At 41.5% G+C, this 14318-nt stretch overlaps 2 protein-coding genes across 2 annotated transcripts; both read right to left on the bottom strand.

Annotated features, from left to right (window-relative positions):
* Positions 1 to 2085: 2085 nt before the first annotated feature.
* LOC118422353 (ribosomal biogenesis protein LAS1L-like) lies at positions 2086 to 7217 on the bottom strand. The gene is made up of 8 exons (XM_035829873.1): positions 6893 to 7217; positions 6055 to 6127; positions 5364 to 5556; positions 4917 to 4972; positions 4676 to 4773; positions 3882 to 3979; positions 2573 to 2773; positions 2086 to 2204 (listed from the first exon to the last, which is right to left on the bottom strand). The coding sequence occupies exons 1-8, from the start codon at positions 7177 to 7179 to the stop codon at positions 2086 to 2088; spliced, it is 1125 nt and encodes a 374-aa protein (XP_035685766.1). The 5' UTR covers positions 7180 to 7217.
* Positions 7218 to 8188: 971 nt separating this feature from the next.
* LOC118423542 (RPA-interacting protein B-like) lies at positions 8189 to 10896 on the bottom strand. The gene is made up of 2 exons (XM_035831729.1): positions 10564 to 10896; positions 8189 to 9404 (listed from the first exon to the last, which is right to left on the bottom strand). The coding sequence occupies exons 1-2, from the start codon at positions 10891 to 10893 to the stop codon at positions 8913 to 8915; spliced, it is 822 nt and encodes a 273-aa protein (XP_035687622.1). The 5' UTR covers positions 10894 to 10896; the 3' UTR covers positions 8189 to 8912.
* Between the last annotated feature and the right edge of the window lie 3422 nt (positions 10897 to 14318).

Below are 14318 nucleotides of genomic sequence, written 5' to 3'. Positions count from 1 at the left end.
ATCGTTCAGCGATAGTTCCAGGTAGCTGATGTCATCAGTGTGGTGGTTGGGAGTACATCCCAATGGAAGCTGGTTCCAACTAATCACATCTAGGAAGGAAGTGAGAGACAGAGGTTCAAGTGCAGTAGTAACAAAGGTCATAACAATCAGAAATGATCTTCAAAATCCAGAACTACTGCTCAGAGAATCGTCCGGCAATAGTTCCAGGTAGCTGATGTCATCGTGGTGGTTGGGAGTACTCCCCAATGGAAGCTGGTTCCAACTAATCACATCTAGGCAGGAAGTGAGAGACAGAGGTTCAAGTGCAGTAGTAACAAAGGTCATAACCATCAGAAATTATCTACAAAATCCAGAACTAATGCTCAGAAAATTGTCCAGTGGTAGTTCCAGGTAGCTGATGTCATCATTGTGGTTGGGAATACTCCCCAACGGAAACATGCTCACATGAAGTGAGAGAAGGGGGTTCAAGTGCAGTAGTGACAAAGGTCATGATCAGAATCAGAAACAATCTCCTTTCAACATCACAAAACTTACATATTACAGAAAGGTGGGATCATTCGTCTTCCACTGTCACAAAGTCAGAAAAAGACGTCAAATCCAATAAACGTTGATGAAGGTTAGACATACAGGTAATGAGATATGCCAAAAAGTAGTAACTGTTACTCAAGCAACTGGATCATGTCCAGAATCCAAATCATGTCCAGCTGCTTGAGGAACTGCTTTTTGGCAAATCCAGTAAGTTACTTACAGTTTAGTGTTAGACCTTAGATTAGTTAGAGTAGTCTCTTACTACATATAATACTGTTTACCAAATTGTTTGTCTATCATTTTTTATCACTAATGCAATAAGCCCTCGGGCAAGAACTTGTATTGTGATAAACTTATTCAAAATCCAGAACAAATGCTCAGAAAAAACACGCTTCCTGTACAGGATGTCTATAATAATACCTGGAATGGTTTGAAATTTACATAATGAGTTTGTTTGTTGGGTACATTGATAAGGACTGCAGGAAGCGAAATCTCAAACATTATATAAAAGCACATGTTAATTCTTGGTTGTACTTAATTCCTGGAATGGCTTGAAACCATAAGGGTACATTGCTAAGAACCACAGGAAGTGTAGATGTAACTTAGATAAAACTCAAACATTCAAGCTTGTGCTAAATTTTACTTGGTTGTATCTATATTGGAAAAATGATGTTAACTGTAATTGGTTGCTACAATTTATATAAATACTATCACTGATGCCCAACTATACATAGAAAACTGTTAAATGATTATATACTACCAACACAGATGAGCTTCCATGATAAAAGTATCTGTTGTTACCTCTACATTTTTCCCATGCCCTGTACGGAGGTTGTGTCCTTTCTTCTCTACAATCCATAGACATAGATCCTTCCTGAGTAGTGGTGACTTCTAGCTCCTTTCTTCTACTTTCCTCCTGTTTTTCCTGAAGCCTGTTTTTTGCCATGTCTGCTGTGAAAACAGAGTCAGGTACAGGCTGGTCGGATGGTGCAGTATTTCTGGTGTAGATGGTCCAGAGTTGTTGGAACGTCTCTTGTTTGTGTTGGGAAAACGGTGGATCTGCTGACTGTAACAGGCTGGAGAAAGGGGAAAAATAATATTTAAGAAGAATGGAGTGTTAAAAAAAAAGGTAAAGTTGCCCTTACATCTGTAACTGTAAGACATGCTTTGGGTTGGTGCCCATTTCCATTTTTGTACTAGTTGTCTTTCATCCCTTCTACATGAGACAATTTACTTTGACATTAGATAAGTGTACAGAAGAGAAGGCATTGTACTGCACCCTCTAGCAGGGCATATAAAAACTGCAGTGCAGAAAAACATGCACACACACACACACACAAATGCGTGCACACACACACATACACATACACACATAGTGCCATACACACATTCAAACACACTCTTTGGCACAACAAGGAAGTTGTATGCCTATCCAATTAGCTTCCCCCATCCAAACCCAACACACCTGTTATACCTGTGTATTACTTTCTTTATTGACAATGAAACAGCTCATTACATGGGTCAGCCACAAAAAATGCAGACGGACATACACAGGACTCACATGTGGACCAGAGGTGTGGTGTGTTTATTGGGCGTTGCTAGGCAACAGGTGATCAACCGTCTCCATGGCAACTCGACTTTGACCTTGTGCAGAAGTCTCTCCAGACTCTTCTTATCTAGAAAAAAATCATATTCATACTCCTTAAGGCGCACTCTCAAGTTGCACTTGCATCAAGCTTGCGTCACTGCGTGGTTTGAAAGATACTCAGCGAATTTCAGAGATAAAGAACAAATTTTCTTACTTTTTGTGTATTTTGTCGTCTTCTAAGTCATACTTACAACAAAACAGTGACGCAGTGAAAGACCCCACAGTGAAGCAAGCTTCACGCAAGTGCAGTGAGAGTGCACCTTAAGAGTCTGCAAGATTAGATACAGTGCCACCAACATTACAGTCATCAAATGACAATATTTGCTAAAGAATATTTTAATCTCAAACGAAGGTTTTTAGTGAACATTAAACCACTACAAACTTTAGAATACTTGCCTTGTGAATTTTGTGCTGTTGTGATCAATGCTATCCACCCCACTGCAAACTCCAAATCTTCCTCTGCATAAGTACCCAGCTGCTGTACAAGTCTCTCTAACAACGGGGGGATGCTGTTTGATTGATGTAACAGCTCAAAAATTGGCTTCCAAAAGTCCTGGAACTTTTTGTCTATTTGTGGCAACTCTGATCCATCGCTTTCTGTGACGAAGAAACATGAAAAAAAAACATTAATCTTTTGATAAGGCCACGTTGATTTGATTATATGGATGACATCCGCGCTCGCACCAATTTTTGGCCATTTCCAAAAAAAAAAAAAGTTTTCGACCACACAATAAATTGTGCAAAGCAGCTGTAAAATGAGCACAAATATTCCGTAGATTGAAAAAAAAGTATCAGAAAACAGATAACTAATGCCATAGAATGCCAAAATGAATCTAAAGTCAAAGAATAAGATGTGAAAGGACAGAAAGAAAAAAAATCTATTGTTGGTTGGGGGAGGTACCAGTACAGAAAATTCAGGTCCAGACGATCATTTCCAGGTCTGGACATGAACCTGGACCTGATTGTCTGTGGAAACTTGAGAACTGGCAATACTAAAAATAATGGTAATTGGTCAATTTTGCTACAAAGGAATCTGTTTGGTGGATTATTGGACTCCCACTGCATTTTAAAACCCTATCTCCATGTAATAAAGGCTAACTGTCTCTGTACCTTTGACTGTAGAAACTTGGTGCAATTGACTATAAACTCTACTTGACTTCGCTCTTGTTGTCTTCTTGGCCCCGGTTAGACCCCAAATGGCTGCCGACATAGTGTGTCCATTTTGTAATTGGTGAAACCTGTTCCTCTATTTTTTTTCTGGTCTTTTTTTTCGTATTGGTCCAAGAAGAAAAAAATGTTTTGCACCCGTATGATGTACTGGTCCCTACACCTAACTGTTGGTATACCATACTATGTGTGTTTAGTCCTATGTTCAACCTTCCTGGCCACTTTGATTTCATACTGAAGGCAACTTTTTTTTTTTGGCCAAACTTTTTTTTTTCGCTCGCTCGCATCAGTTTTGGAGTTCCCGGAGGATGTCATCCATATAATCAAATCAACATGGCCTAAAAAATAAGTAAAAACATCTGTGATTTTAACACCTTTTGTGTTCAGATTCTTGTAGTAGCTCATGACACATAGGACAATAAGTGTCCTTGCTATTTCAGTATTCGGGTATATTTTTACAGGGAGGGGTTGCTAGCCCTTTCCCATTAAAAATGCATGAGGCACCTCTTCAGATCATCGCTAAAATATGTATACTTACCAGGAAAGACATCATAGTTAGTTAAGCCAAGAGCCGTTGTCTGTTCAGGTGTGGGGATCAGGAATCCCCGGCGACACAGGCATGCAACGACAGTCTCCCTAGAAAGAAGAAAAAAGACATTATAACTTCATTTCTAATTTTTCCGGGACTTGATTTTCAGGTTGAAGAGGAAAGGAGATTGTCCTGGTGATTTAAGTTTGAGGTTGAAACGATTCTGTAGCAGTCAGCAGAAATATAATGGAAATGCTCATGACAAAATTCTAAACAAACATACACACAACAACAGTTTGTAGCTTGTGAACCTTTCGAGACACACTCTGTCTCTTTATCAATCTGTCAGATCTAGTCTTGCAGTTTCCTTGTCACGTGACAGCTGATAGACATTGACATGACAAGACAGTCATAAACAGGTCTGAGATAGGAGCTATGTTTTGGGTACCCGAAACGAGGAACAACACGACGTGAAGTTCCTCAAAACACGTCATTCCACACGAAACGTGCCATTTCTCAAACGCCGCTATCTTTGCACGGGTGCGGAATTACTGTCGCGTGACGGTAACCGCATGCGTGTAAAGATAGCGTCGCTTGAAGAATAGCACGTTTCGTGCCAATTGACGAGTTTTTAGCAACTTCACGCAAACTCCGAACGCGTGGATTACCTCGCCCCGTGCTGACTTCGCACGCTTGTTGCTATTCCTCATATCACGGTCCCCCAATATACCTGGAGATAGAGGTGCTCCCTGTCCCTGTTTGGTGCACTTCAATGAAAATGCATCCTGACTATGAGCCCTCACCTGTTTCCAGCCATGAGAGCGGCCAGGTTTGAGAGGACCTCTTGTAGAAGTGTTGTGTGGTGACTCCTCTTCTTCTTGGTACTTCTTTCCGATAAAATCTGTGACAAAGACAGAGTTGTACATTTTGTGCCGTCATTTGTAAGAATTGTGTTAGTTTTCTTTTTAGTTGTTGTTTCGCATAATACTTGGAAACAATAGGCTATCGCCCAAGGAGGATAGTGATGACGTTTCTCATACTCACCTCAAACTGATGCTGTTCAAATGATATCAGCAGTCCAACTACTGCCTGTCTCACTTCTGAAAAACAGATGAGCATAAAAACTATGTTAAATGAAAACTATGAAAAATGCTTCATCAATCAGGAATGGTAAAATGTGTGAGATCCAAATCTTTTCCTCACTTCTTCAATCATTCACTCACTCATTTGCTGAGAAACAAATTTCTAAACGAAGAAAACATACTTCACAGTCAGAAACATGGATTTTAAACTTAATTGTGTTTGAGATAATTTAGTAGGAAATGGTTTCTTTTTTCATTTACATTATATTCTAATCACAATTCATTCAGTACTCCTGTTTTTCTTGCCTATCCCTGATTTTATTTTTTTGGGAAGTAATTGAACAAGTTCTGTTCAGCCCTTGGACACTGCCTTTGCCCACCATAGATCTGCTTGGAGACTAAAACCTACCTTCCACATCTAACTGCCCCTTCTCAGCGGCTCCCCCTGGCAGTTCCCCACATTGCTGCAGCTGCGGTTCCCAGTACTTCTCTCTCAGCCAGGCGAGAGCAAAGCGCGCCCCCGACCGGAGCACGGGCAGAGACGGCAGGCTGCGGTGGGTCGCCTCGTGGCGCAGGCTCACCATCCACTCGGGCAGCGCCATCTGGTGGTGGGAACGATAAATGCAGGTTGGCAATGGTGTAATGATATTACTCAAACAAACATACTAACTTGCACACTCACTCATTTTCATAATCTCCAAGCAGATCCTACGGTAGCATATAAGATAGTATCAAAAGCTGCCAGAGGAGTGAAGATGGCCTAGGAGTGTGTTTAGCTACTACATGACAAATGGACACCTCTTTGCTGACTACACTCCTTGTTCAGTTTAGTACTATCTTATTCCATTGTGGGATCTCATTCATTCTCATTCATTCACTCCCTCTAATCCTTACTTATTTGCTTGAACTCTCACTCATTTAAAGTTACTCTCATTTGCTCACTCACTCTTGATCATCCTCACTTATTCTCTCACTTGCTCACTCATACCAAGGAGGCATACACACTCACTCACTCACATCACTTTAGTATATCACGCTTTTCAACAAAGCGAATCTCATACATAATATGGAAGGGGGCTTGGGTAACAAGTTAAACGTACCTCCTTGGCCATGACATGAACAGGCTGGATGTAGAATTTGTCTTGGCTCGCGTCCGTCACAAGGTTCACGAACCTGGGAAATAAACAACAAACACAACATCATTTATCTATTTATTTGTTCGGCCCAAGGCCATCCCTTTGTAATTGCCTCAGCTAGTTGGGCGACCTTAGCTGCCTGTATTAATGTAACATTGTTGATGTCTGTGTTTCCATCTACTCACCCTGGGAAGGACACCTGCTTTTTCAGATAAGTGTGATGGGTCCTTTATTATGAGGGTCTGCATGGGGGGTGGGGGGTGCCAACAACGCTTTTCGCTACATATTTAGAGGTCTATATTGCAGATAGATGTGCTCTACTCTAATCTACTCTACTCTGCAAAAGTTAGTCGTGACGGGTCGTTCAGTGTAATGATATACTAATATAACCAGCTGCTGCCGCGCTGCGAAGCTGGTGTATTACAGATATATATATCTATATAGAGTAGATACAGATAAAGATACAGGTCACCCTAACGTTATGTAACTATAGGAAGGCAGTCACTCTATTTATCGTCACCTTGCTATGAAACACATGAATAAGAATTGGCCTTCCAAACAAATTAAGGAAAATCAAAGTAGGCTGCCTAAAAGAGATATTTTCTTCAACATTTTTTTCTCATCAAAAAGCAATATTTCTATGTTGGTACCTGCATACCATCTTCAGTTGAGGGAGGAGTGGACTCCCGTAGTGGACACATTGACACAGAGAATATTTCTATGTTGATATCACATTTACCTTATCAAGGAGGTTCTATGTGATATAACCTCCTTGACCTTATCAATACGAACAGCACCTTACCTTGCCAGTGCCATGGAGTACGCTAGCCGGAGCTGGAACAAGTCGTGGCTGTTCGGTGCCGAACTGCCCCCCTCCCCCCTCACGTGTGCACCGCTATCCCTTAGCCAAACCGCAGTCAGAGACGAGGTGCAGTCTATCGCGATCGGCATTTTCGTGTCGAGGCGACTCTTCCAAGCAACAACTCGGTCTAGGGCATGTTGGATCTGTACCGGATCGTTGCTGTAAAGTTCTTGGTAGATTTGAATCCACTCGGATTTGCTCGCCCACCCCACGATGCGCGCAGCCATGTTGGTTTGTTGCCCAATCCAATGCACAGTACATGAGCGCCACCTATCGGGATTTATGCAAAGTGCATGTTATACTTCCGTGTAACTGTTAGTTCAAAGTCATAATCAAAGATTATAGCGTATTACTTTAGTTTTTAAGCAATTTTTAGGAACTCCCACGAAATTTTGAAAATAACAAAGCCGAGGTGACAGTCCTATGCACAGAATTAACAGGAAACACATGAAAATGACGTTTCAAGCACAATTAGTAGTATGTAACATGAAACAATATCACCACCATTCATAAAGAATAAAAAGAAAGCTTTATTTGCTCTTGTTTACATCCATATACATACATACATTACATCATATACACATGATACAGTCCAGCAAAGTAATGACTTTTGCAATTGCTATTACTCTGCCAATGTTATTTCAAAATATTTCTCTTTTTCACAGCTCAAAGTTATTGAAACTAACTAGAAGTCTTGTTGTCCTGTCTTTGTTGTAATGTATTTATTCACATAACATCAACTTGAAATATACTATATGGTAAGAATTATATGGAACTGACATATCATGTGGAAAGCCTTCGCATTATGTTATCACTGTCTTGCTAACACCTTACACTTTTTATTTGATAGTAAGTTCTAGTTTTAGATGGCATTGGAACAAAAAAATAAACATGACATCTTTTTGGTCAATGAACACATGGACATGTATCCCTCCAAAAATAGCAACAATAAAAAATGATACAAAAATAGAGTTTGTCCATCCCTCAAATATCAGCACGGCTATATATGGAGCGAAAAGGTAAGGTTTACATACGGCACATATAACAGAAAAGTCCAAAATCTGGGATTAAACCTATTTCAGACATCAGTCGCCTATCTACCAACTGATAATGGAGACACCATCATCAGTAAAGAAATTAAATATCATCATTTCAGTATTCACCAAATCAAAGTTTAGGCTCCGGCTGGTTTTGGACATCTTTTCAGGTGTTTTTATGAGGATTTCTATTTTGAACAGGTTTTCTTTTTGTTCACAAGCCAAGCCAAATAAGACATCAAAAACAAGTCGGAGCCTAACCTCTGCTTGGAGAATACTTTTCACGTGATAAGGTTTCTCTGTACAAATTTATCCATACTTTCAACATTTCCATACCTAAAAGTAATAGCTATAGGAAAAAGTTGAAAACATAACAAAGATATTTGCAAAATATTGCCTCAATCATGTAGCTCCTGACTTCTGTAAAAATTGCAGGGAAATTTCCTTGATATTCACATGTTCAAAACTGAGCTGTTAGAATCCGTAAGCCCATTGCTTTTAATCTATGGCAACATAATTCTTCTTGGTGAACAGTTCCATCTGGTTGGTAAGTCATTAGAAAACAAAGTTTTTTGTACACAACTAAGGATCTTATCCAAGAACAATATTCTGGTGATCGTCAGGGCAATTCTAGCTGGTTATGAACACACTAGAAAGCTGACAGATGGTCACTGAAACATTACTCTTGAATAAAACACTTGGTTGCGTACAAAGAACAACTTGTATATAGTTGTACAATTTAAGCTTTGCAACGACACAAAGGAAACTCTCAACATGAAAGCGTGTTGGAACAAAGCTTAAATTGTATGGCCAACCAACCAAGCAACACAGACGAGCTTTCGTTCCAAAAAACATTGTTATCCTCTTCCTTGTTACAATATATCTTCTTCCAAGAATCACAGTTCAGTCTTGCACAAGTGGTTTTAGATGACAATCTGCAAGGCGTCGCACGAGGCGCAGGCCATCACCAGGTTCTGAATTCCACACTGGTCCGCGACCGTGAACCCCGGCTGCGCCGCGCATCTCTCTGAGTGCTCCGTCACGCACTCCGTCAGTCGCTGCTTCACGTGGTGCAACCCGATACAGTCCTGTTCCGTGTTGATCCGCACGCCGCACTGGCAGAATATCACGTTCTTGTTCTGCAGCAGAGGGTTCATCATGCACACCGGACACGTTATGACATCATCGTTACCATGGTGATGGTCCACAGTTGCCAACATGGCCTCCTCCTCGAACCGCATCTCGGCATCGAGCTGAGCTAAGATGGAGTGCTCCTCCTTGAGGAGTTCTTGTTTGATGTCTTCCATGAGTGCTAAGATGGAGTCCAAGTCGTCCTCGGCCCCGGCGGAGACAGGAGAGTTGGAGGGGGTGACGCTGTCTTCCTGCACCAACCGCTTCCACTCTTCCTCCATTACCTGAAACAAATCAATCAATCAATCAATCAATCAATTAATCAATCAATCAATCAATCAACAATCAATCATTCACTTGCATCATGAGTTCTGCACTGGGCGTAGACAGTTCAGTCGGATCTGGAGACCCCCAGCTCCTATCCTGGAGTGTGTGGAAGACCTGATCTTCACTTCTACCTTCCCAGTAAATACATTAATAAATAAATAACTAAAATGCAGAGCAACATGGGTACACATTGAGTAGACATTGCAGATGTGACTTCTTGTACCAGCCGTTTCCACTCCTCCTCCATTACCTACAAGTGTAGGGAAGGGTAAGGAGACATGACAGATGTACATGTATTCTATCTAACATATATATAAATGAAACCAATTCACCCAGCCGTTCTTGAGTTTATCTTGTTGACTGACAGACAGACAGGCAGACAAACGCAGGGTAAAATATAACCTCCATGACATTTCATGGAGGCAATTAGGCATGTGAAAATAGTACATGTCTGGTTCAGGTCGAGAGGATCAGGTCCCGGTCTGGACCTGAACCTACTTGTTTGTTAAAACTTGCGAATGGGTAGTACTCAAAACATTTGTACAGATTATTCTATACAAAGGAATCTATTTGGTGGAGTATCCGACCGCACTGGATTTTTAAAATTTTGTCTTCAAGTTCAACTGTAAGTTGTAGAATTGTGGTAGAAATGACTATAAACTGTACTCTACTTTGCTTTAGTTATTTTCTTGAATCGGTAAGCGTCAGGTAACTATTCAAACCAAAAACTCTACTCTCCTCTATAATTAGTTATTATCCATTGAAGCTTTCCACGAAATCGTCTTCCGGGAGGGACGTAAAACGGGGGTCCCGTGCTCGAGGAGGTGCCTCGACCACGTTAATCAGCCTCATTACTCATAATGGGTACCTACTGGCTGGCAAAATACACCTGGTGATTATTATTATTATTATTATTATTTCCCAGTCAGTGTCGAGGTTGAACTCGGGGACGGGGCCTGTTGCATGTGAAGCTTGCTTGGGGCATGTTGGCCCTAGAGCCGAGGAGTTGGCCTGTATAGGCCCTGGAAACTTGTTTGGTTTCCATGCTACTTAATCAGGGCTCATTAATAGAAACAAGGACGTTGTATAACGCCCTTGAAAAAGACTTCTTCTCACCTCCCTGACGACGTCCGACTCGCCGCCCTGCGCGCCAGCCTCCTCTCCCAGCCCCACCCGGAACCTGTTCACGATCTTCGCTCGGTTCGACTTCAGCCGGTCCAGGCACCGTTTTCGGAAGGAATCCCGCCACGGAGACGTCCCTGCCTTGTACATGGCGCGGTGTCTGGCTTCTGAAGGGCTGGCCATGGCGTCTGGGAGGGGAAGTACGTGAGAAATGTGACGGAAAACGTGCTCGGAAGGAGGGAAAACTCTCGCCGTCGCGTCAGAAGTGTGTGGGCGCAGCCATCTTGTGATAGTCACGTGATGGGGAGTGTTGGAACGAACCATTCTGTGTGAAGTTAGGGGGGCGTAACGTTAACTTCTGTGAAATCAAGAAAAGGTACAGCAAATTTGAAAAGTCAAGTAAAGACTACAATCTACAAAGCGAAATACAAAATGAATCTTAAAATTCTATATATCAAACGATAAAGGCCAACATAACGTCACAGAACTGATTAACGTTTAACATTTTAATAACATAGTGAAGTAACGTTAACTTCGCAAAATCAGGTGGGTTTCAGCTCACCTTCTCTGATAAGAAAAGATAAATGTACAAACTGAAGTATTAAAGATCCGGCAAGGAAAAAGTAACGTTACAGTTTATTACGAAATGACAGATGGCTGTCGAAGAAAAAAAAATCAACGGAGGCATTGCGAGTAACTGTTCAGCACCAAGGACAGATTTACTCATGGCGGAGAACTATTCCTTGCTGTTTCTGTAGCAGGGTGCAGTTTTACAGGAGGGGTTGCTAGCTCTTTCCTTTATAATGTGCTTGAGGCACCTCCTCCCAAAGTGAGTCTGGTACCCATTTATACACCTGGGTGAAGTAAGGAAGGTCGTGCAAAGCACTAGTGCCTTTCCCAAGGGCACAACGTCGGGGACTCGGGGGGCACGGCGGGTATCGCGTAAAACAAATCTTGATACATACACTCAGGCGAAAGGATAGAACAGAAATACAAGAAAGAACAATAATAAACAAACCGTCGCCATGGCAGTAGTTTTTATTAACACACTTATTTTGTTTGTCATAATTATAGGCTTATAGCACCTTTCGCCGTCCGGTCAGATTTGAACTCCGACCCGGAAGCCTAACACATCTCTAGGAAGACAAGACGCTTCGGACATCTGCATAGTTGCATGTAGTGTAGTTCGCCTGGCCTGTGGACGCCAAAACCCAACGTTTGTCCTCCTAAGGGGACCAAAGATGGGAAACATACACACAGTGGGGCCGAACGAAGCCCTAGTTGTGTCAGGCAAGTGTCAGGTTTTCGTGCGTAAATGTCTTCTATCTCTGGTAAACACGCGCAGATGTGCGCTGGTGTTGATGCGAACCTGCCCACAAGGTCGACGATTAACAATTTTTTGCGATAAAAGATTGCTAGAAAATATAACCAACGATATTTTGTGTTACACAGGTGCGAAATCAAGGAAGTTTGTGACTGGTGGTTGGGCCTGGGCATGGTGGTTGGGTTCTGATGTGCAAAGGTAAGATTCAACCAATCAGTGGTTGTTATGATACCGCTCATGTTTTTCATGGGAAATCAGTAACGTTAACGGGAGGTGCTGTAACTTCGGACGACTTTTTACTAGTTCGACATCACAGAGGACGGGTGTGGGTTGTTAGAAAACCGTTACGTTTAGGTCAATGATAAATGAGCATGTTAGTATCGATAGCCTTGTCCTTGTGGAGACGACTTTACATGGTCCATGCTCTATCAAGCGGTGGATTACAGTCGGATAAAGCGGCGCGGCATTGAAAGTAACAAAACGTTCGATTCTGTTCTACTTCAAACATGGTGCTCTAACTTCGGATGATACATGATCAGATCAATTTTATAAATCTTAGTTAAGATATGCGTAAAAGAATTAGAAAATTACGTATCAAATAACTTCAACTTTCCACTGATGGTCAATTTTTGGTCGTGCGTAAATCGTTAGAGATCTGAAGCGCACTGTAACGAAACATGGGCTTACGCCGCCAGTTCCTTGTAGGCCATGTCGACGTTGATGATCTCTTAATATTGTGCCTAAGGTGGTAAATAGTTAGGCTTCTGAAAATCACTGCAAACTGCAGACGCACAAATAGTCCACCACATATGTTTTCCGAAGCTGCCTAGCCATGCATACACCGGAAATTGACGCGTTGACCTCTGCACTCGGCAAGCGCACACCGCATGTGAATCCAAAATGCGCTGTAAACATCCACTGTTGTTCCATTGAAAGCCGTGCCAGATTCTATCCATTCTGGTAAAATGCAAAGAAATCTTGGTAGCTTTTACAAGTTACAAACGATTTCCTGGTTGGTTAATTCGCCATATAATGCGTCACATTCTCCCTACATAATAGCGTAAGTTGCTATCTTGATGGACGAGCCAACAACTCGGAAGCACGGGTGTGTGTTTAGGGGTTGAACATAAGTTTACGTTTTAGGTAAACAATGATGTTTGTTATGAACTGCGTTTCAATAAAAAAAATATTAAATACTAAATATATATTTCACGAACAATGCATACGTATCTGTGATTGGTTTCTTAGTATTTCATTATAATTTATCACACCCCTTTAGCAGTACTATTGTCGTCCTTGCGCTAAGGCTTACACAGCGCGCAATACCCTTGAGCGGGATAGACTAATATGAACATGGGGAAACAATTGCACGGAGGAATGTCCACTTTAAAACCGAAAGACTCCAAACCGTCACTGAAATTTGGTTACCATCATAACTACCACCAATAAATAGTGATTTGGTAACGGGACGAAATGTATTTTCAGATACAATGGTCAAACAAAAGAGTGATGTGATAATGTTACAGTCCAGCTATTTCCCCACCAAATTCGATTTACACAGAAATCGTGACAGAAACTTTTCATACACGGCACCAAGATTTCTCTCTGAACCAAGAAGTGTGGAGTTGACATAATCGTATTTACCTTATAATATGAGCGAAAGGAACATGATTCCATTATTAAACGCGTCTTGTTATTTTGAATTGTCAGTGTGCTATTTTGTTAATTACTACGCGTGAAATACACGACCGCCAGATTAGAATGCTTCTTATCAACACGATCGTGCGAAGAAAATTTAGCTTTTGTAGATCGTTACACGGACCAACTTATACTACAACATTGATAACACCACACGAATGTTTGCCGAATTCAGAATTTTACTCAACAATTTTGAAAGCTTGCCTGAGGTATATGAACTAGTTACGTTAGAGAAACAGTTGCTTTAAAAATGTTACATAGAGTTTCCCCTACTCGAGAACATAAGAAAAACATAGCAAGCAACTCTGTAACATGGATTCACCAATGACATTTACAATTACAATTTCAATGAGATTCTAAATGTATGTACAAAAATGAAAAAAAAGATTATTGTGTATATAACGTTATCATCAAATCATATGCCTTTGCATGTGTAAACATGCCAGGACGGTGTCTAACCTAGTAACAACGACTAGAACTGTAGCGACGGGACTCGCACTCAGAAACGCTAGATCAATCACTGTACCGAAAGCCCGTACTGTGAGGCTTAGTAACTCCTTCCTCCACTGTGCAATTCGGCTCTATAACAAGAGGAGAGATGCCGACATTGGAGTGGCTGAGGCGGAGAGAGACGCAGGGACCTCAGTCATAGCCATGCAATATGTTGCGGAAACTGTACGCTACGTGTTGTATACAACAAACCTTGTTGGGAACGCACAACAAACAA

Source organism: Branchiostoma floridae, chromosome 9 (genome assembly GCF_000003815.2).
Source record: "Branchiostoma floridae strain S238N-H82 chromosome 9, Bfl_VNyyK, whole genome shotgun sequence".
Classification (NCBI taxonomy): domain Eukaryota; kingdom Metazoa; phylum Chordata; class Leptocardii; order Amphioxiformes; family Branchiostomatidae; genus Branchiostoma; species Branchiostoma floridae.
The sequence above is the reverse complement of the archived record's forward strand: the minus strand, read 5'-3'. Positions and strand labels throughout refer to the sequence as shown.

Excerpts from the sequence above, each read along its gene's own strand:
- LOC118422353 (XM_035829873.1), bottom strand. The coding sequence starts at position 7,179 with ATGGCTGCGCGCATCGTGGGGTGGGCGAGCAAATCCGAGTGGATTCAA. Across the intron at positions 4,774-4,916 it reads TTGAACAGCATCAGTTTGAG|ATTTTATCGGAAAGAAGTAC; the intron begins GTGAGTATGAGA and ends TCTTTGTCACAG. Across the intron at positions 3,980-4,675 it reads GCTCTCATGGCTGGAAACAG|GGAGACTGTCGTTGCATGCC; the intron begins GTGAGGGCTCAT and ends TCTTCTTTCTAG.
- LOC118423542 (XM_035831729.1), bottom strand. The coding sequence starts at position 10,893 with ATGGTTCGTTCCAACACTCCCCATCACGTGACTATCACAAGATGGCTG. Across the intron at positions 9,405-10,563 it reads AGTCGGACGTCGTCAGGGAG|GTAATGGAGGAAGAGTGGAA; the intron begins GTGAGAAGAAGT and ends GATTTGTTTCAG.